General features: G+C 53.1%; 4 protein-coding genes across 4 annotated transcripts; 2 read left to right on the forward strand and 2 right to left on the reverse strand.

Moving 5' to 3' along the window:
• Nucleotides 1–1148: 1148 nt before the first annotated feature.
• B0H65DRAFT_305733 (uncharacterized protein) lies at nucleotides 1149–7098 on the reverse strand. Its single transcript, XM_062823208.1, has 2 exons — nucleotides 4812–7098; nucleotides 1149–4753 (listed from the first exon to the last, which is right to left on the reverse strand). The coding sequence occupies exons 1-2, from the start codon at nucleotides 6847–6849 to the stop codon at nucleotides 1254–1256; spliced, it is 5538 nt and encodes a 1845-aa protein (XP_062677286.1). The 5' UTR covers nucleotides 6850–7098; the 3' UTR covers nucleotides 1149–1253.
• Nucleotides 7099–9668: 2570 nt separating this feature from the next.
• Nucleotides 9669–10765, forward strand: B0H65DRAFT_435016 (uncharacterized protein; the record flags this gene model as incomplete). The annotated part of the gene is made up of 2 exons (XM_062825174.1): nucleotides 9669–9823; nucleotides 9913–10765. The coding sequence occupies 2 exons, from the start codon at nucleotides 9669–9671 to the stop codon at nucleotides 10763–10765; spliced, it is 1008 nt and encodes a 335-aa protein (XP_062677287.1).
• Nucleotides 10766–11153: 388 nt separating this feature from the next.
• On the reverse strand, nucleotides 11154–12761 carry B0H65DRAFT_511800 (uncharacterized protein; the record flags this gene model as incomplete). The annotated part of the gene is made up of 4 exons (XM_062828524.1): nucleotides 11154–11566; nucleotides 11636–12086; nucleotides 12178–12412; nucleotides 12733–12761. 4 exons carry the CDS (start codon nucleotides 12759–12761, stop codon nucleotides 11154–11156), a joined length of 1128 nt encoding a protein of 375 aa, XP_062677288.1.
• Nucleotides 12762–15423: 2662 nt separating this feature from the next.
• On the forward strand, nucleotides 15424–19143 carry B0H65DRAFT_476982 (uncharacterized protein). Its single transcript, XM_062827402.1, has one exon. It carries the CDS (start codon nucleotides 15638–15640, stop codon nucleotides 18773–18775), a length of 3138 nt encoding a protein of 1045 aa, XP_062677289.1. The 5' UTR covers nucleotides 15424–15637; the 3' UTR covers nucleotides 18776–19143.
• Nucleotides 19144–19222: the final 79 nt, after the last annotated feature.

Here is a 19222-nt window from a genome sequence, read left to right on the forward strand (position 1 = left end):
GAACTGAGCTAGTACAAAAAGGAAGAAAAGGTAAATGATTGTGACAAACCTTTAACACATCAGTGAGATTAAGGGCCTCCGCGGCTTATCAAGCTGAAGTTGACGTAGTGGAAAGAGAAGAATTTGCTGTGAAGATGAAGCCTGGCAACACCCTCTCCTCAACGTGAGAAGTGGTGAGAGTAATGTGAATGATGGACTTCCGGCTGAAAGGCTGTGAGCACCCTATAGCTCCTGTCGTTTCTTGATGTGAGCGGAAGTTGAGTGTTTCTGTAAACCGATCTTGAATCAGGCTTTATGGACTGGTGAATTATACCCTGTCTAACTTGAGTTATCAAGAAGAAAAGAGACGGGCGAAGATCTCAAGGCGACGCCAACACGAGCTCGCGATGTGTAGAAGAAAAGGAAGGGAAAAAATCGGGAGTTCATCGGGGAGGAGGCGGGTTCTTATAGACGGGGAGGGGGCTGCTCAGGAAGTCAAGGTATCGACGAGCGAAGCAAACTTCTCTGCAACGGCAGACTGCGGTACGTTTGTCATCTCAGCTCAGTTCGGCGTCTTGGAAGAGGTACTTTCCGTCCAATAAACCTCGAGCATCGGACGAGAGCAGATCCCCGAAGTAGATACCAAACGCAACCTTTACTTGTCTGGCGAGTAGCCGCTTGGAAGTGAGAGTTCAAATAGTCTGTGGATGTCAGAACATGGTCGATCAAAGCTCACCTTGGCCTTAGCATGGCCATCGAGATGTTCATGCCCACTGATTTCCATAAACATACCTCTTCCATGGGTTTAAAGCCCAAAGTGGATATGTCAATGCCTAGGTACCTGCTAACAAGAGGATGCCGGAGTGGTAGTGTATGGGAGTAATCACGCCCATTCTTGTCATTCCTTCCTCAAGTCTCAACCATCAGGACGACTCGCTTCCGCGTTGCTCCCATAAAACACCCCCGTTCATGAGCAACCGTGTGCGAAACTTGTCGTCCGAAGGCGGGAGAGTGACTTTCAAATGTTGTATGAATTAAATGGGACGATTGCCGTCGACATGACATCGTCTGATGGCAAAGATGAAACGAAAGCCCAAGGACGCAAAGGAAAAGCCAGAGGCGAGGGCTTGCGGTGGGCGTGGGTAGATTCCTGCCTTAAATCCAATCTGAGAACCACTTGAACCCATAATCAATCTGCAGCTGAGCGCCATTACCCCTTGAACATTAAACCCTCACAACTCTCACACACTCAACATCACCCTCACCCTCCCCCATCAATCCAACTCCCCAGTAATATACCCCACCTGCCTCCTCCCCCCACCAGGCGGCACCGCCCCATTCAAACTCCTCGCCAACCTCTCCTGCGTCTCCACCAGCTTCTTATGCTCCCCCAACCTCTTCACCATCCGCGCATCACTCACCGCCTCAATCCTCTCCATCTCCCTACGTTCCTGCACCCTAACCTCACTCAACTGCTTAGCACTCTGCAGCCTCTGCTGCTCCCACTGCGCCGTCTGCCCCTGTTTCCTCTCCTCCATCTCCAGCTCCGCCTCTGACACCAGCCTCGCCCTCGTCAATCCCGCCTCGAGCAGCTGACGCTCATGTTTCATGCTTGCTTCGCGTTCAGCTTTCCGACGGTGCAATTCCGCGGCAAAGCCTTCCTCCTCAACGGCCTGCCGGCTGCGCACGGCTTCGATCTCCTCGTCCCGCTGCCGGCGGATGCGACTATCTTCGAGCTCGGCGCGCGCGAGGAAGATTTTGTTCTGCATGGTCGCGATCTCCTTGGTCCGCGCAATGGCGATGTGGTGTTCCTCTGTCTCCTTGGCGATGCGCTCGGCGCGGGCGCGGCGTTCGCGTTCGGCGCGGAGGAGCTCGGGGGGCAGGTTCACGGCGCCGTCGGGCTGCGGCCCGTCGTTGGCGTAGTAGACGTCCCGGCAGCGGTAGGATTTGAGGAGTTCGAGGAGGGCGGAACGGTCGGTGCTGTTAGGCGGGAGGATGCGGAGGAGGTATTGCGTGGGGGAGTAGGTGTGCACGCCGTCGGTCCATTGGTGGTCGGAGGCGTTGATGGTTTTCCAGACGCCGGCTTTGAGGAGGGCGCGGGTTATAGGGAGGGGGTCGGTGGAGTGAAGGGCGAGGAGGAGTACGGATTTTCCGTCGGCTTGGATGGAGAGGTCGCTGCCTTGTTTGATTAGTTCGGCTACGACTTTTTCCATTTTCTTTTCTTGAGAAGATGAGAGGGGCCCGGCTTCGGCGGCGTTGAGGCAGAGTTCTCCTAGGGCGGAACGACCGCCGTGGATGACGCTGGGAAAGTCTGGATCGTGGCCAAACTCGATCAAGACCTTGACTGCTTCTAGGTTGAGTTTCCTGGCGGCGTTATGCAAGGAACCGTCGTTCATAGATGGCCCGGCAGCCAGGAGACTCGCCATCATGGCTGTGCCTAGTTCACCCCCGATTGCAGTAGCTAGTGCCATCGGAGTGTTGTTTTCAACATCGGCAACATCCACATCCGCACCGGCCAGAAGAAGTGCTTTGACCAGATCTGGTCGTCTGTGTTGTATGGCCAGCATGAGTGGAGTCTGTTTGGACACTCGTGTCTCAAAGTTGACCTTTGCCCCTCTGTCGATGAGAACCTGGATGATACTGCTGCTGATACGCTTTTGAGGCTGACTCAATGCCCAGAAAAGCAGATTCACCTGTTCCTCTTCGCCGCCATCCATGACTTTCATGGTGGTGAGCTGGTCATGGTAGTAGCCTGCATCCAGAAGCGTTTCCAGCAGTTTCTCTGACCGGGGATACTTGTTGAGAGCACGTAGTAGAATCGGCGGGGAGGTCGGAGTCATTACGTCCAGCCTTTCTCCGTCAAAGTTGTAGCAGATGAACAGCTCAATCAGTGACAGAATCTCTTGCTCTGAAAGGTCTGCGTCAAAGATGTGAGGAAACGCCATGGACACCGAGTGAGAGTCTGGACTCTGCTCCAGAATCAGCTGTATCAGTTCCGAATCCGCCTTCTTGGCTGCCTTTTGCAGTACAAGCCCATCCTGACAAGTGACGCTGGCCCCGTGTTGTAGCAGGAGTGTTGCAAATCGTCGAGCCAGTGCTTCATTTTCAGTCCCGTATGCGTCGACAGCAACGTTCAAAGCCGGGAACAAGGGCTCACCGCCCTCAGCGCCCTTCTCCAACAGCATCTCTGCAATTTGGAAGCCTTGTTCCGTCATCCAAGCCTCAGCTGTCTCTGGAGTGAAAGCATGTTGGAAAGTCCACGAGACATCCTTTCCAGGAACATCAAACGTCAACAAAGCCTCCAGTACATCAACGCGGAATGACTGAGTCGCATCAATCAGTGTCTCGCACCCATTCATCAACGGCGAAGCGCCATGTGTAAGCAAAAGCCGAATCAAGCGAACATCAGGCTCCTCCTTCACAGCCCTGTGCAACGCAGTATGCACATCCTCCGACGGTTCCAGCCCTGCGCAAAACAGCCATTCAGTGACTTGATACCTCGCGTCCTGGCTCAATTTCCTGCTAGCCTTCAATGCCTTGAGCAATGTATCTTGCGACGGCTTCTTCTGACGATCATTTGCTTTTTCCACACCCAACATCAACTTCAGACTCTTCAGCGCCGCCCCTCTTGTCGCATTCCAGATTGCCTCACCCGAATTGTAGTCCGGATCCGCACCATATGCAAGCAGCAAGCGCACTAGAGCCTCACCGTCATCGCCATATGTCCCCGCGGCAACCAGCTGTCTGTCCACGACCTCGCCGTCGACTCCTCTTTCCAGAAGGAGGCGAAAGACCGCCGTGCGGTCCTCGAGGTCCGTGACGCTGACACTCGCTGCCTCGAACCCCTTGACCAAAGTCTGTTTCTTGACCTGAGCAGTGGGGTGCAAAAGGGCGCCCAAGACTGGGATGGCAGCGCTCTTGCAGGCTTCGACTACTGCTTGACCTTCTTGATGCTCGAGGCTGGCTCCATGGCTCATCAAAATATTCACAAGCGTCAGATTTCCATTGGACGCCGCGGCAATAAGCGCGTCGGAGATTTCAGAACCGGATACCCCCCTCTTGAGCAGCGATGCACAGATTTCCGGGTCCTTGAGTTTGACGGCTTGTGTAAAGGTGGTGTTGAGTACCGCCGCAGGATATTTTCGTGAAGACTTTGCCAGAATCAATTCCACTGCTTGACCATCCTGCTTCTCTACCGCGAAACCGAGCGCTTTGCCATCCGTCGAGTCGGCGTAGGCTGACAATAGTTCGATGAGTGGGTAGTCAGAAGAGTGCGCGTGTAAAGCGTAGTTCAGCGCCCTGTTTACTTCCGAACTCGGAGCCCCGGCTTCGACCAGTTTTCGGGTGAAGTTTTGACGGTCACTGGGGATTGGTATGTTAAGCGAATGCCGAAGTGCCGCAGCGAGGGAGTCTGGTGCTGGCTTGACACTCAGCATCAGGTCCGTCAATGGCGTGCTAGAGGCCTTGACGGCGCAGCAGAATGCGGCGGCGTTGTGGGAATTGATGTCTGCTCCAGCTGAGAGAAGAGTTCCGACGACATCATAGTTGCGGGTATCAAGCGGCGTTTGGAGAATGGTTTGGACCTCGTTGTATAGAAGAACATCCAGGTGATCCTTTTGTTTGGTATGGCGTAGAAGAAGAGACATCTTGGCGGCCTTAGCAGCTGTGGTTGGCATCTTCGACAGCGTTTCGAGGCCGTGATTCACTGTTTCGGGTGTCGGCTTTCCGTACTGGACAACAAGCTCAAGAATGGCGGGATCAGGATCGCGGACAGCTGTGAACGGTTAGAAACGCATTGTCTATAAGGACAGAAAGGTGTAGGTCAAACATACCGAGAGTAACAGGCTCGCCGTCTTTGAAGTTGGCATCCACATTACCATGCTTCAGGAGCAGAGAAAAGAGTTGAACATCCAGGGGTTGGGCAGATAGTAACTGTGACAGCGCCGCGGATACTTCGTCCCCTTCTCTACCAGCGCCTGCCTGAAGCAATAGCTCCACGATCGTGTACCGAACTTCTTGATTATTGATCGCCATGGCTTTAACCATAGCCGCAGCAGACGTTTGAGGTGTGAGTGGCCTCTTGAGCATTTTGCGTAAGAGTGGTACATCCCCAACAGCAATAGAAGACAAAATTCCAGAGTTATTGTCGGAGTGGGTGCCTTCAGTGTAGCGCAAAAGAAGGGAAATGAACCTATCGTCTCGTCTGGGGTGTTGTTCTTCAATGGCCTCTGTCAAAGCATTAGACAAACAGGGCCCAGAAAGCCCAGCAGCAAGAAAAGCCTCGGTAATGAGGTAACGTTCGTTGGGAGCCAACTTCTTGACCTGTGGAAATACTTGCTCCAGCGTCGACGGGGACGGCTTTCCTGTCAGGAGTTTCTTTACCATGTCTATGTTCACCATCATGACTCCGTTGTTCAAAGCCATGCCATTCAAATGATCCACCGAGGCCACCTCATGTCGGGCGTGTTTCATCTGAAGCGAGCCTTTTCGGGGCTTCCCCTCTGGAACCGTGTCTTCCGGGAAATACGGCGTAAGCAGTAGATTTACCGACTGACCATCTCCAGCCCTCACAGCAGCAATGAGAGCGTCACCCAACGCAGCGCCACCGGCGCCTTTTCGCAGCAGGATGTTGAGGAAGGCATATCGGTTTTCCGGGCTGATTGTCGTCGGAATCACACCAACACATCGAGACGCAAGGTTGGGACTTAGTCGCGTTCGATCGTTTAACAGCAGCTGAAGAAGGTTGCAATTTCCTCTCGAAATGGTATCACATAGTACCTTGGCTTCTTGGTACTCGACTGACGCTCCGTTTTCGACCAAAAGATGAATCATGTCGATATTTTCGGCCTGGCACGCTTGCTGCAAGGCGACGGCCACCATATCACCAGGGGCGCCGGCGCACAGGAGCGCCTCTGTCAAGAACAGCTTCTCATTTGGACCAATGGACTGGTTGAGAAGCTGTCTGAAGCTCTCCATCAGACCGGCCCCTCCAGCTGTAGGTGGTTGTCTTCCTGTCAAGATAGCGAGCGCAATGTCAACTCTGCTCTGCCCAATCGCTGTCCTGAGAGCTTCGGCCGTGTCAAAGTCGGCATCTGCGACTGACCTGCTCAATCTCCAGACTGTCTGCAAACATCCCTTTCGCGAGGCGTCTATGAGACACAAGGAGAGCAGTTGCAACGAAAATCCGCCCGATGACTGAAGAATTAGACCTACAAGGTCCGGATAACCACCAGCAATACACAGTTGGCGAAACTCGATCTGGCCATTCTGAGACTGAGCAATATTTGCGCCGCGTTGCAAGAGCAAACTCAGTATTGTGAGGTCTTTGGAGCGAATTGCGTCGGGCAATGCCACATTGAGCGTGAGGTCGTCCGCATAATGGGACAAGACGGCAATCATGTCCGTTTGACGGTTCTGGATCGCCCTCTGCAGTATCTGGCTCCGTTCTAGAGACTCCATACTCTTTCTTCTAGACAGGATGGAGCCTGATCTGCTGCCTTTCGAAGCTTTGATGTTCGGGTTTCCCCCAAGCTCGAGCAGTTTTCTTATGAGAACATTTGCGACAGCGGGCGAACCGCCCGAGGCGACATGATTGTCGAGGACGTCGAATATCTCCTTGGCCTCCCATGGCTTTTTGGTGGACGAAAACGCTCGTTTCAGAGAACTTTGGGAGCTTTCGGGATTCTCAGCTGCTCGTCGTTGTCGGAGGAGCTCTTCCGCTTGCAAATCGTCTTGTGGGCTCGGGGTAGGTAGTCTGATCGGAGGCAGTGGCGGGAGAGATGGTAACTCTGTAACACCAACGGCGGCAGCGAGTTCTAGGAGTCGGGCCCGCCGATTATCCTGTGGACGTTGAGGCGACATAGCTGCCATTGTGACTTTGTCGTTATCGAGCTTCACAAGTAAATACGGCCGGATCACGGGAGTAAGATATCGGCTCGGTGCCGCTGTAACTGCGTGATGTTGGTTCAACGTCCCATATCATACAAAGAAAAAGTATCCGGCCTATATGTGAGCCTCCAACATGCGGCCAACTGGGCAGGGCGTTTCCCGGTCGTGAGCAAGCGGGCTGTTGAGAAGAATTTAGCGGGCCACCGATGGAGCCGATGGAATGATAGTTCGGCTGAGCCGTAGAAAGGGTTCAAGTTGAACAAAGGGGACGCGAGTTTGAGCCTCGTCCCGCTCTTGGGCAAACAGTTGATATCCAGGACCGTGTATGGTGACGTGGTGGCGGGGCGGTGTTGGTCGAATGCCTGCCCGCTTAGGTAATGTCCTGTAACGTAGAACGCGGAATCCAACACAAGGGAGTTGCAGAAACAGGACTGGTATGAGATTGTTGTGAGAAAGGAAAAAATATCGTGGAAAAATGTCACTAACTTCCACTTGGATGTTCAATGTTGGGCAGGATTACTTCCCATTGCGCATTCTGAAACACTGTGATGATAAAGCTGCGCCGGAGCTCTTGCCGTGGACCTATAGCTCCAAGCCCAATCCGGACCAGCACATATTGGTTCATCAGGCAGCTTTGGCGAGGAGCGGCTGAATGAATGAAAGCCACCTCCAAAGATAGTACATACATACCCGCGGGATATCCCTACCCAGCCGTGCTAGTCTCTAGTGTAGAGGCGATTTCGACCAGTCTTTCCCCCTCTCGTGGCGGACGCGCGCTTGGGGAGTGAGATGATCAACAAAACGCTTGCGAGGCCCTTTGTGGCACAGCCTCAAATATCTGGGCATGGCCGCGGGGCTCTGTCCACTCAGACCACTGCTTCCCCGTCAACACTTTCCATTAGTACCAGGTACTGCCCCTGTCTATCAATGATCTGTTGCCGCTTATTCAGACTCCAGAGAGTCCAGAGAGTTGTCATTCTCCAGTCATTGACGAGTGCACTGATGCTGCAGCCAAAGCGCAAGCACCCGATGCGTGGTTGGGAGATGGCATGTTGAATGGGTAGGCAGACAGACACGAGCTGGCAAACGAGATGTGAGATGTGCGACTGCGAGAGACGTGGCGTTCGAGTTTTGGTTGATGGATGGGATGAAAGCATCAAGCCAACTGTGCCTGAGCTGAAGAAATGGGCGCCGGAGAAAAAAGAGATGAGCGGGATCGAAAACGACAAGGCGGACTGCAGATACGATACGCTGGGGAAATTGTTAGTGCGGAACCTCATCCCCTTGACCGAGACTAACAGAACTTTTCGCCAAACCAGAGTTGTACAAGATATTGGTTTTGTTCTGTGTGTTTTAAGGTTAGCAGAAATCATTTTCCGTACAATCAATGTAGATTGTTAGTGACTATAACCCATCATTGGTTCTAAGCGGGATATGTAGTATGTTAGTCTCAGTCGAAGAGATGCCAGACATATCATAGGGCTTTGAGGTCTTGAGTTTACATGTCTGCTTCGACACGAAGGGCCTGATATTTACGGTGAATATTCCGAGCGCAGGATGGTTTTATGTTTTGCTAATATCATGATTTTTTCCGAGTTTCTAGCTCGTGGAAGGTTTCACCCGATGAACCTAACGGTAACAGCAGACCAGGCTAACCGCCAAGACTAGTTGATGAATTGCCCGTACCTGGCATGACTGGATGAGCAGACTTCTTCTCTTAATCACCAACTCAAATCCTGAGGTCCGCCGCAGCTGGCCGCAAAGGATGACTTGTCGTTGGTTGAATGAAGAAGGCTGTTGGAGGTGGACGACCGGGAGCGACATTCAATCCGGAGCTGCGGATCCCCTCCCCTTCAGCTGTTCCACTCCGAGGTTCCGATACCGACCAATAGCGCCAAGAAGGACGGAAGGGACCAAGACACACCGCGACTCTTCAAGGTGTTGCCGGATTGTTACGACTTCGGCTCCGCGATAATTACGAACTAGCTCTCCGATACTCCGTCTGACTCCTCCGTCTTACTACGGGATGAATAATTCATCTCCGGATATTCTTAATCTCCGATCAATGGATATTCAGTCCGAAGCAGAGCAACACCGGATTAAAGTACCAATCGGCTTCGCGATTATTTACCTAGTGTCTTTGATTACATCATCGGCCCGTCTTATCTTTTATCAGTGTGAACTTTCGAAATGCCGTTCCGATCTAGAAAGATGGAGCAATATGGACTCTCAGTAGTAAACAGAAAGCACAATCATTTCTCAGAAGTTCGGGGGTAAACGGGATTCGCTTTCCATATACTATTTGGGATGGCTGTTGGTGGTTTTCGCATCACGACCAAACCAACAAATTGACTTGATACGACTCCGTTCTCCGTTCTCACCCGGCGAGGCCCGGGAGTCAGTGTGTAAACGCAGTCCCTCTCCGCAGTCCGCAGTTCTAGAGGTACAGTAGGTCCAGCTCGTCGTGGGGCCAACCGACGGGCCAACAAGGTTCGAGACATTCAAAACCCATGATGGCCGCAAGCACCGGTTCACGTCACGCTACCGATATCATCTCCACCATCAACACCATCGCGGTCCACCGCAGTCGCAGTCGGCTTCTTCCCCTTTTAAACCTGTCATCCTGCCGTCCGTTTGCTATTTCTGCTTTCACGAACCGTTCCTGTCTTCTCCGGCATCCTTCACCAGTAACATCGCCAATTCCCGCTTCCCCGCACCTACACCATCGCAACATCGACCCCGCCACCAGCGCACATCACCAGAACAGCTCTCCCGTCAAAATCCGCCATTCTTATTCCACAATGGCCGAAGTCCCAAAGACCATGTCCGGCATCGTCATCGAGAAGCCCGGCGGTGTCGACGTCCTCAAGTACAAGACCGACCTGCCCGTGCCCGAGATCAAGGAGGGCGAAGTCCTTGTGAAGAACGAGTACATTGGCGTCAACTTTATTGATACGTAAGTTTCTCCCTGTTTCCCTTTTCTCCCTCCTCCTTTCTCCCATTTCCCCATTTTCCCCTGCAAACTAACCACAAACAAAAAAATAGCTACTTCCGAACAGGCCTCTACCCCTCCTCCTCAGGCTACCCCTTGATAACCGGCAAAGAAGCCTCGGGCACTGTGGTCAGCTCCAACTCCCCGCGCTTCTCCCCCGGCGACCGCGTCGCCTACCTCTCCGACGCCACCTACGCGGAATACACCCCCGTCTCCGCCGCTCGCTGCGTCGGCCCCCTCCCCGCAAACATCTCCTCTGAGACCGCCGCCGCCGCCCTGCTCCAGGGTCTAACCGCCCTAACCTTGGTTCGCGAAGCCGCGGGCATCGAGCAAAAGCTGGGAATCAGCGAAGGGCCCTGGACGCTTGTGCATGCCGCCGCGGGCGGGACGGGTTCGTTGCTGGTGCAGATCTTGAGCGTTATGGGCGCGAAAATCATTGCTACGGCTGGAGGAAAGGAGAAGTGCGAGCAGGCGCACCACCATGGCGCGCAGTGGACGATTGATAACAAGAGCGAGGATGTGGTGGAGAGGGTGAGGGAGATTACGCATGGACGCGGGGTGGATGTTATCTTTGATGGGGTGGGTAAGGCTACTTTTGATGCGGATATGGAGATGGTGGCGAGGAAGGGCATGGTGATTAGCTTTGGAAACGCGTCGGGTAAGGTGGATCCGCTGGATATTCTGAGGTTGGGGGCCAAGAACGTTAAGGTGATGAGGCCGGTTTTGTTCGGCTACATTGTTACGCCGGAGGAGTGGGAGAGGTGGACGACGGAGTTGTTTGAGCTGATCAAGCATGAGAAGGTCAAGATCAAGGTCCATGAGGTTTATCCCCTTCAGGAGGTGGCGCGTGCGCACACCGATCTGGAGGGCAGGAAGACTACGGGCAAGTTGTTGTTGAAGCTTTGATGGGAAACGATTGATAGGTTTTCTATTAATATTCTTCCACCCATAGCCATGACTGGGATGTGACCATATAATAAAGAACACTGGAGGCATGCCGGCATGGAGAATTCATGCAGAATTTCACCTCCGTATTCATCTATGAGATGCTATCTATGAGGTTGATTACGTATAATCAGAGGGGGTGTCGTGAACTGAGCAGTACGTAGCAACGTAGCGAAAGGAATCATAACACAGTCGTAACAGAAAAAATGGGGGAATAAACCAAAGGGGGAATTGATAAAACAGTGTGATGCGACCCAGAAGCCCCAAAACGATAGAAGCCAGAATGTGTTGTGTGTGAATGTTCAAAAAGGTGGTCGTAAAAGCAACAAAAGAGCCCAAGAGCCCCTTTTTAGTTCTTGACGGCCTTGCTGGCCTTGAGCTTCTCCAAGAGCTCGGCCGGCGGATCTTGTCGGTAACCCTTGGGGTTGTTCTCCACCCAGCGCCATAGATCGGCGCATGCGTCCTCCAGGGTAAGCTTTGTCTTCCATTTGAGCTCCTCGTTGGCGAGCGCGGGGTTGGCAGTAAGATCCAAGACATCGCCGAGTCTCCTGTCGACAACCTGGTAGGGCAGGTCACGACCGACAACCTTGCTGAAAGCGTTGATCATCTCGAACACTGTGCTGCCACGACCGGAGCCAAGGTTCCAGGCCTTGACACCGGGCTTCTTCTCGCGGAGGTAGTTGAGAGCGGCAAGGTGACCGCTGGCAAGATCGAGGACGTGGATATAGTCGCGAATTGCAGTGCCATCCTTGGAGGCGTAGTCTGTCATACATGGTTTAGCATCCTGTCATCTGAGGTTTAAAACTGTCTCCTCCGAGCGGGACCACTCACCGTCACCAAAGACCAAAAGCTTGTCCCTTTCCCCAGTCGCTACCTTGCCAAGCAGAGGCAAGAGGTTGTAAGGGACACCCTGGGGATCCTCGCCCATGATACCGGTGGGGTGAGCACCGCAAGGGTTGAAGTAGCGGAGCAAAGCGCCGTTCCATTGCTCGAAGGGCTTGCCCGCCTTTTTGGCCTTCCTCCTCTCGGCCTCAATATGATCGGTAATGACGGTCTCAATCATCACCTTTGTATGACCATATGTGTTGGTGGGGCCGATGGGGCAGTTCTCGGGAATGGGAATCATGCCAGGGACACGGGTGGCATCACCGTAGACAGTGGCGGAGGACGAGAAGACAATGTTGGGGACATTGTGCTTGGCCATAGAGCGGAGCAGGGTGATGCTGCCGCCGACATTGACACGGTAGTACTCGAGTGGGATTTCGCCAGACTCGCCAACGGCCTGCAGGTCCACAGGGGACAATTGTTAGCTGATGGTCACACCACAGACACAGACGGACATGACATCGGGTGACGGCAAAGGTGCAACTTGCCTTTAGAGCGGCAAAGTGAATAACGCTGTCGATCTCGGGGTGCTTGGAAAACACATTGTCGAGGCCGGCCTCGTCTGTAATGTCGACCTGGTAGAAGGTGGGACGCTTGTCGCAGATAAGCTCGATGCGGTCTAAGGCGGCCTCGGACGAGTTGAGGAGACTATCGACAATGACGACATCGTAGCCGTTGTCGAGGAGGGCGAGGGTGGTGAAGGAGCCGATGTAGCCAGTACCACTGCAAAAGCAAGCCACAATCAATATCTCATGCCGTGACAACAATAACAAGGGCAACGCGCCACGCCGCTCTCACTGGGCGACGACGACGACGACGACGATGGGAGAAGGACGGGATGAAGGGTGGTTGCGAGGTGCAATTGCGCGCGCGCATCGAGGCCTTCTTGTGGTATTCAAGGCGATCCACACAGCTGCCCGTGCGGCGGAATTGGAGCGCGGTGCATCTTCAAGGATGACTGGCGCAGTGTTGTAGCTGGGCTGGGCGTTCGGAGAGGGTGGTTCGTGTCATCGGTGAAAAAGGGCTGGAAGGGCTGGTCTTACCCGGTGACGAGAACTGTTCCCACAGCCATTCTGATATCTTTCGGTGTTCCTTTTTCTCAAAACTGAAGTGATGCTTCTGCTGCTGCTGTTGATGCCGTTGCCGCTGCTACCGTGGAGAAGGGAACCAAACAGACACACACACACACAAAAAGAGTGACAAAGGGTGGAAGAGGATGTTTTGTTAGGACCGTTCGGTTAAAGATAGAATTGTGGTTGGTAGAAGGTGGTAAGCACCGAATGAGTGCGGCAAGGCAGCGCATGCACTGGTTAATTAAGCTTGGAGCCTGCAATGACCTGGAGGGGTCGGTTGGTCCGGGAATAGGGCCCTGGCTCTTCCTAGGCCTGTGATGGACCGTGATGGACCAGGGGCAGGATGGGTCCGGGCTGGGCGACTCCCTGCACCTAATCCTGCGATGGGAGACGGACGGGTCCGGTCATGAAATGACGATTGTCGAATTTCGCTAGACCGTAGTTTGCCGTGGGGCGAACATGAAACAGCAGGGAACCACACGCAGTAGGACAGTGTTGATTGTCGATGGGATGGGATGAGAATCGAGATGAGACTCCCGTCTGAAGAGGTTTGCCATCCGTGGCCTGTTGCCCTGGGGGTTACCACGTTACCCTGCACAGCACCCTGCCTGCGACGGGACGGGTTGCGGGTTCGTACGGGTTGTCGTGACATGCAACGGTAAGGTTTTGGAATTTGGGGTACCAAGACGGGACCACGGCGACCCCATCCGCTTGAGAAGCTTGTCCGGGCCTCCCCCTGCTGTGCTCATTCCCGATTCCATCTTGTCGAGATGGTTGTAGCAAGTAACATGTGACAATAGTCAAGAGTCCAAATCGGCCCTTTGGCTGACTATAGCCTAAATCTTTTCCCCCATTCTTTCTTCTTTCGAAAGTAGGGAGCTAGAAGAATTCTGCACTCCGCACTTCGGATATCAGCTTCGGAAACGAGAAATGGGGTAGCTAGTAAAACGATACACAGTAATATCAAATGATAGTCAACGGGAGCAGGCAACAAGTTACAATGTTGCATGGTGGAACGTGCAATTTGGATCGTCTCTGCTGCGTGGAGGTGTTGGAGAATGGAAACTGGGAATGCTGATTGAGCCCCAGTTGCCCCAGGTTCATCCCATCTCGATCACGTCAGGAAGATTGCAGTGAGAAGAAACGGCGATCAGACTGGAATAGAAGGACAGGACAAGAGATTTCGGTCTACACGATCTGACAAGAACCAACACGACACAGCCTGGCTCCCCTGGACCATGGAACAAGTCTCTGATTCTATCCTCCAGCCCCCCGAAGATCGGGAATTCAAGATACCTACTACGGCAACGGAAACTGCATATCTCTCGCTTAAGCGCATATCAGTTCGCTTACTCATCGAGCCATTCCCGGGCTATCCATTCCAACCGTCAGCCTCTACCCGGACGCTATCATTTCCTTGGCGCCGCGCGACTGGGCTGAAGTGGGGAGTTGACATCAGTCGAGGAAGTTGCACTTGTTGAAGGAGCACGGACCACAAGCCAAGGCGAGATGAGTGATGGCCTTTCAATGCGCTGTTGCGGCAGGCAGTCGGCAGCGCCAGCAGTGGGCACACAGCTGTTTTCATTGTCATTCATCGCATCCCGTCTTCAATCTTTGCTTCCACGTTCTATTGTGACGGCGTCAAAGACAGAACCTTCGACGAAGAGCAGCCGAATGGCCTTTATGACAATAGGCACCATTAAACAAGAGGCTCTCAATGGACAATGACTGCTAACAAAGGCAAGACGGACAGCTACAGCTCAACATGAAAGACAGCTTCGAGTCAACCAAGACATGCACAAAGAGACGAGGCCGTTTTCAGAACAAGACACCAGCGACTTGTCTTGTCCGTTTGCGAATGGATGCATGCATTGTCAACAACTAACTCCCTCCCTACACCTACAACTCCAGAGACATCGCTGTAGCAGTCATTTTCTGATTCACTTCCGCCGGGTCCCCCACGTCCAGTCTCAGCATTTCTCTATTCTCATGCTGGACATACCACCCACCTATCTCGACCTCAAGACCTGAATGGAAAAAGTGAAGCCAAAGTCAATTGATCCCCAAATACCACGGCGTATCCACAATTCCCAGCGCTAGAAGGCTTCCGCTCAACTCTTCTTTGATCGCTGCTGCAACCTAGCATCGCGCGCTATCAACCGAAACCACGCGTGCCGAGTCTGCAACGGAACACTGCACATCATCGCCGAGGACCCGACTACATACCCGACTTCTCACTACGCTCAGCTGGGAGGTTGGGTTACTTTCTTCAGGTCTCCCTCGCGTCGGATTGACCAACGGTATCGAGTGATTACTTTGGGCATCCGTAGGGCTCTTCAGCAGTTTCACCTTGATTGGAGGTGCCACGTGTTGCGCGCCTCGCAAATCGCAAAAGTTCGGTTGCCATTCAGTCGCAGTCGCAGGCGAAGCGCATTAACATATCGCAACCACCCGAAGATCGACCTCCATTACATTCAGGAGGACGCTCACCCAAGCAATTTGGCCTGCAGCGGCAGCCTCACAAAAAGAACCCAAAGAGCCACCTCACGGCTCTGCAATTCGGCCCAGCCTCTTCACGCCCATCAATTCGTTGTTACTGAAAACTCGTCCTCAGAATATTTGGGTGGCATCTCAGTCTTCTAGTCTGTCATTTAAATGTGAGTTTGAATCGCCCCATCCACATGTTCTAAGCGCGACTCTTCTTTTCATCCGCCTATAGCCTTCAACCTTTTTGTATTCCCTCTCACTTTTGGGCTCTTTTTTCCAGTTGCACAGTGTTCTCGTCCGTCTCTGTTCATTCCTACGATATTTGTGTTAGAGGGAAAAGAATAACCTCGCTTGTTCTCATTTTTGATTTTAAACGCCTTCTAACACCATGGACAGTTCATATTCCAATCACTGGTCTCACGTTGACCTCGCTTTTCACGACGTTAACAGTCTTCTCAAGAAGTCCACTGCAACCATGCCTCCCAAGCGGATAACGCGGAGGTCGGTGGTGTCACCTTCTCCTGCCCTTTCCGATGTAGGCACACCAAAGCCCGGAAAGCGCGGCACTCTGATTCCAGTTGAGCAAGTCAGGAATCAAACGCCCACCAGATTCAGTCTCAGTTATGGCTCCTCACTGGTGGCCATGCCAGACAGGAACAAAACCGCCGCAGGTACCGATCTCGAAACTGCCTTCGCCGAGATCCACGAAACTGTCAGGACCGACAATATCAAGGCTGAGGCTCGCCGTCGAGAGCTTGATGCGCGTAGGGGTAGCACAACTCCCGGCCCCAGACGCCCTGACACCATTGAGGAAGAAACCGAAGAGGAGGAAGAGGAGGAGGAGGAGCAGGAAGAATACGAAAACCAAGGTGGCTATTACGACGACGAGGAAGAAGAGGAATCCGAACCAGAACCGCCCCGACGTGCTGCAAAACCGACCCAAACTCTCAACAAGTTACAAGATCAGATTGAGAAGACAAAGCTACTAGAAAAGCAGAGGGCAGAAGAGGAGAGGGCAGCGGAAGAAAAGCAGAAAGCGGAGAAGGACGCCGCGGAGAGAGAAAGAAAGAGAGTAGAGAAAGAGAAGAAGGATAAAGCAGAGAGGGAGAAGGCAGAAAAAGCTATGAAGGAAAAGGCCGAAAGGGAGAAGAAGGAACAGGCCGCGAAAGCTCAACAAGAAGCCAAAGCAAAGGCTGCGCGTGAGGCCAAAGAACGAGCTGAACGAGAAGCCAAGAAAAGAGCACGCGACGAGGAGGCCGAGGAACAGGCCGAACTGGCACGAGCCGAACGAGATGCCCGGCTAAGACGTGAGCATTCTGAAGAGGCGCGGCGTCAAGCGGAACAGAAGCATGCAGCAGAGGCCGCGCGTAAGAAGGAAGAGCAACGCCGAGATCGAGAGGCCCGAGAAGCGGAGATGGCAAGCCTGGAGGAAGCAAAGAGGCAGGCCATGCGACCACCCCCTCCACCTTCCAAACAACTGCTTTCGACACCACTTACTTCCAAGACAAGGGACCTTGTGGCACCCGATACCGGCAACAGTTACGTTGAGGAAAGCGATGTTTACACCGACTCAGAAAAGCGGAGGGAAGGGCTAGAAGAAGAGAGGCGAGTGGCTCAACAGATGCGACTGTATACCCCAGAGCCTCCGGAACCACCCAGAATCGCAAGGCGACCAGCGTCAACTCTCTCCAGTTCTTTACAGCATGCTCAACATCCGGTCAATCAACACCAAGAATTGTTCGACACAGAGGCGGAATCCATGTCTGACAAACAGTATCCGTCCTTTGGCAAGGTTTCCAAACCCACAACGGCGAGACCGAACCGAACATCCAGGCCGCTATCCGAACAGTCAAATACCACAAACGGGGAAACACCACCTCCTCCGTATACTACTGCTCCTACCTTCATGCAACGATTACTGAGTTTGGTTCGTCGTTCGATATGGGGCGTGTGGAAGCTGTTCACATACCTTCTACCACTGCTCCTCCTCGCTCTGGTTGTCTTGAGCGCGTCTTCGTATGGCTCACCGGATTCGGATAGCAGCATTCGATGGTATGGCTGGAAGCACTGGAGGAGCAACGTCGGGCAATTCATCCCCGGTCATCCGCAATTGACGGATGATCAGTTGAATAACTTGAAGGATTATATCCTTGAACAATCCTCTTCTACAGAGAGTGCTGTCAAGAACATCCAGACTCTTCTTCCCCGGATGGTGCACGTTAAGCGTGGTCCAAACGGTGATCTCATCATTCAGGACGACTTCTGGCATGCTCTTCTGGATAGAATGCTCAAGGATAGCTCCGTTCTTACTCTTGACGGTACCGGTGACATCTCCGAGGAGCATTGGGACGCAGTGCGACTGCGCCTCGTCAAGGCCGGGCTTTTCGAAAAGGGCCCATCGGATGAGCATATCTTGCAGATTGCTGAAGGCTCCGTTTCCAAGTCCTGGGAACGTTGGGTATCCAAAAACGGGGAGAAGGTCGCCCAGATTGTCAAGGAGCATCTACCGGGAGACAAAGGCGATGGGGTCACGCGTGACGCAGCCATCAGCCGGGATGAGTTTGTGGGCCTCCTGAAGAAGAGGATTGCAGAACACAAGGAGGACATTGATGATCGGTTGGATGCCGTCAAGAAAGGGCTGGAGACACTCATCGACACCACGGTCAAGGCGGCCATCTCCAACTCCGAAGGCAGTCTCTCCAAGTCCGATATTACCACGCTGGTCAGAAACATCGTCAAGAAGGAGATTCCCCGAGCGCAACTTGAGGCAGCCGCTAAGGACGGCATCATGCGCAACTACCACGACTACATTGAAACCCAAGTCAACCACTTCGGCCTGGGCAATGAAGCTGGTATCGTGTACACGGAATCATCCCCCGTTTATAGACTTGAGTCGCAAGCACTTCCCGGCAACAAGCATCTGGCCAAGTTGCTCGGCAAGCCAAAGCCCATTTCTGTCAAAGATCAAGTCAGCATGGAAGGGGAATACATGATGGCACTCTCTGCGTGGAGCGACGTTGGCCAGTGCTGGTGCGCTGGCATCACATCCAGCAGGGGAGTCCAGCTCGCCGTGGAGATGGCCAACTATGTCATTCCCCAAGCCATCGTCGTCGAGCACGTCCACCCGAACGCGACGAATGATCCTGGTTCGATGCCCAGAGACATTGAGATTTGGGGATACTATCCGGACGCGGATGACAACAAGCGTCTCCTGGCTTGGATGGACGAGCTATACCCAGGCGAACGCGAAGCTGACTTGAAGAGGGTCGACGACGACAACAAAAAGTCGCTGTCCCTGATCAACAAGAAGTACGTCAAGATCGGCGAGCTGGAGTACGACTATGCAAAGACCAGCGGTAGCCACGGCATGTTTGTCCACAAGCTGTCGGAGGAGTTGCTCGATCTGGATGCGGCGACGTACAAGGTGTTGGTCAGAGCCAAGACCAACCACGGGGCGCAGGATCATACTTGCTTCTACCGGCTGCAACTGTTTGGGGAGGAATTGGAGGTTGAGGATGAGGAATAAGCAGGATTGGTAGTGGGTATATGGGCGACGGGTCTTGAGCAGTCGATTATATATGGGAAGGAAAAGCAAGGAAATTGGGAATGGGGCAAGGCGTTTGGTCTTTCTTTATCGCTTTTAACTTTGGGGAACGTATAGGTGGGTTGGTTTCATTGCGGGTGGCTACGAAGGAATCATATGAGCGAGCGATACCCGTCTTCAGGCTCATTTTTCTTGGTTCAATACATGGTGCTTTCATGATACTTTGGCTCTTTTCATTGCTCAGGCATGGTGTTTGATGGTTGAATGTTGCTGTACTTCTAGGTGAAATATGTAAATTGCTGAATTAGTGGGTGCTCAAATCACCCAAAATTTGAATCTCTATTCTGAAGTTCATCTGAATGCCCTGCTTCAACCCCGTACAACTGCCCATCCAACTGTCATGAACCATACCTAGCAACGTGAGAATGT

Source organism: Neurospora tetraspora (assembly GCF_033439725.1).
Source record: "Neurospora tetraspora strain CBS 560.94 chromosome Unknown B0H65scaffold_8, whole genome shotgun sequence".
NCBI classification, from domain to species: Eukaryota; Fungi; Ascomycota; class Sordariomycetes; order Sordariales; family Sordariaceae; genus Neurospora; species Neurospora tetraspora.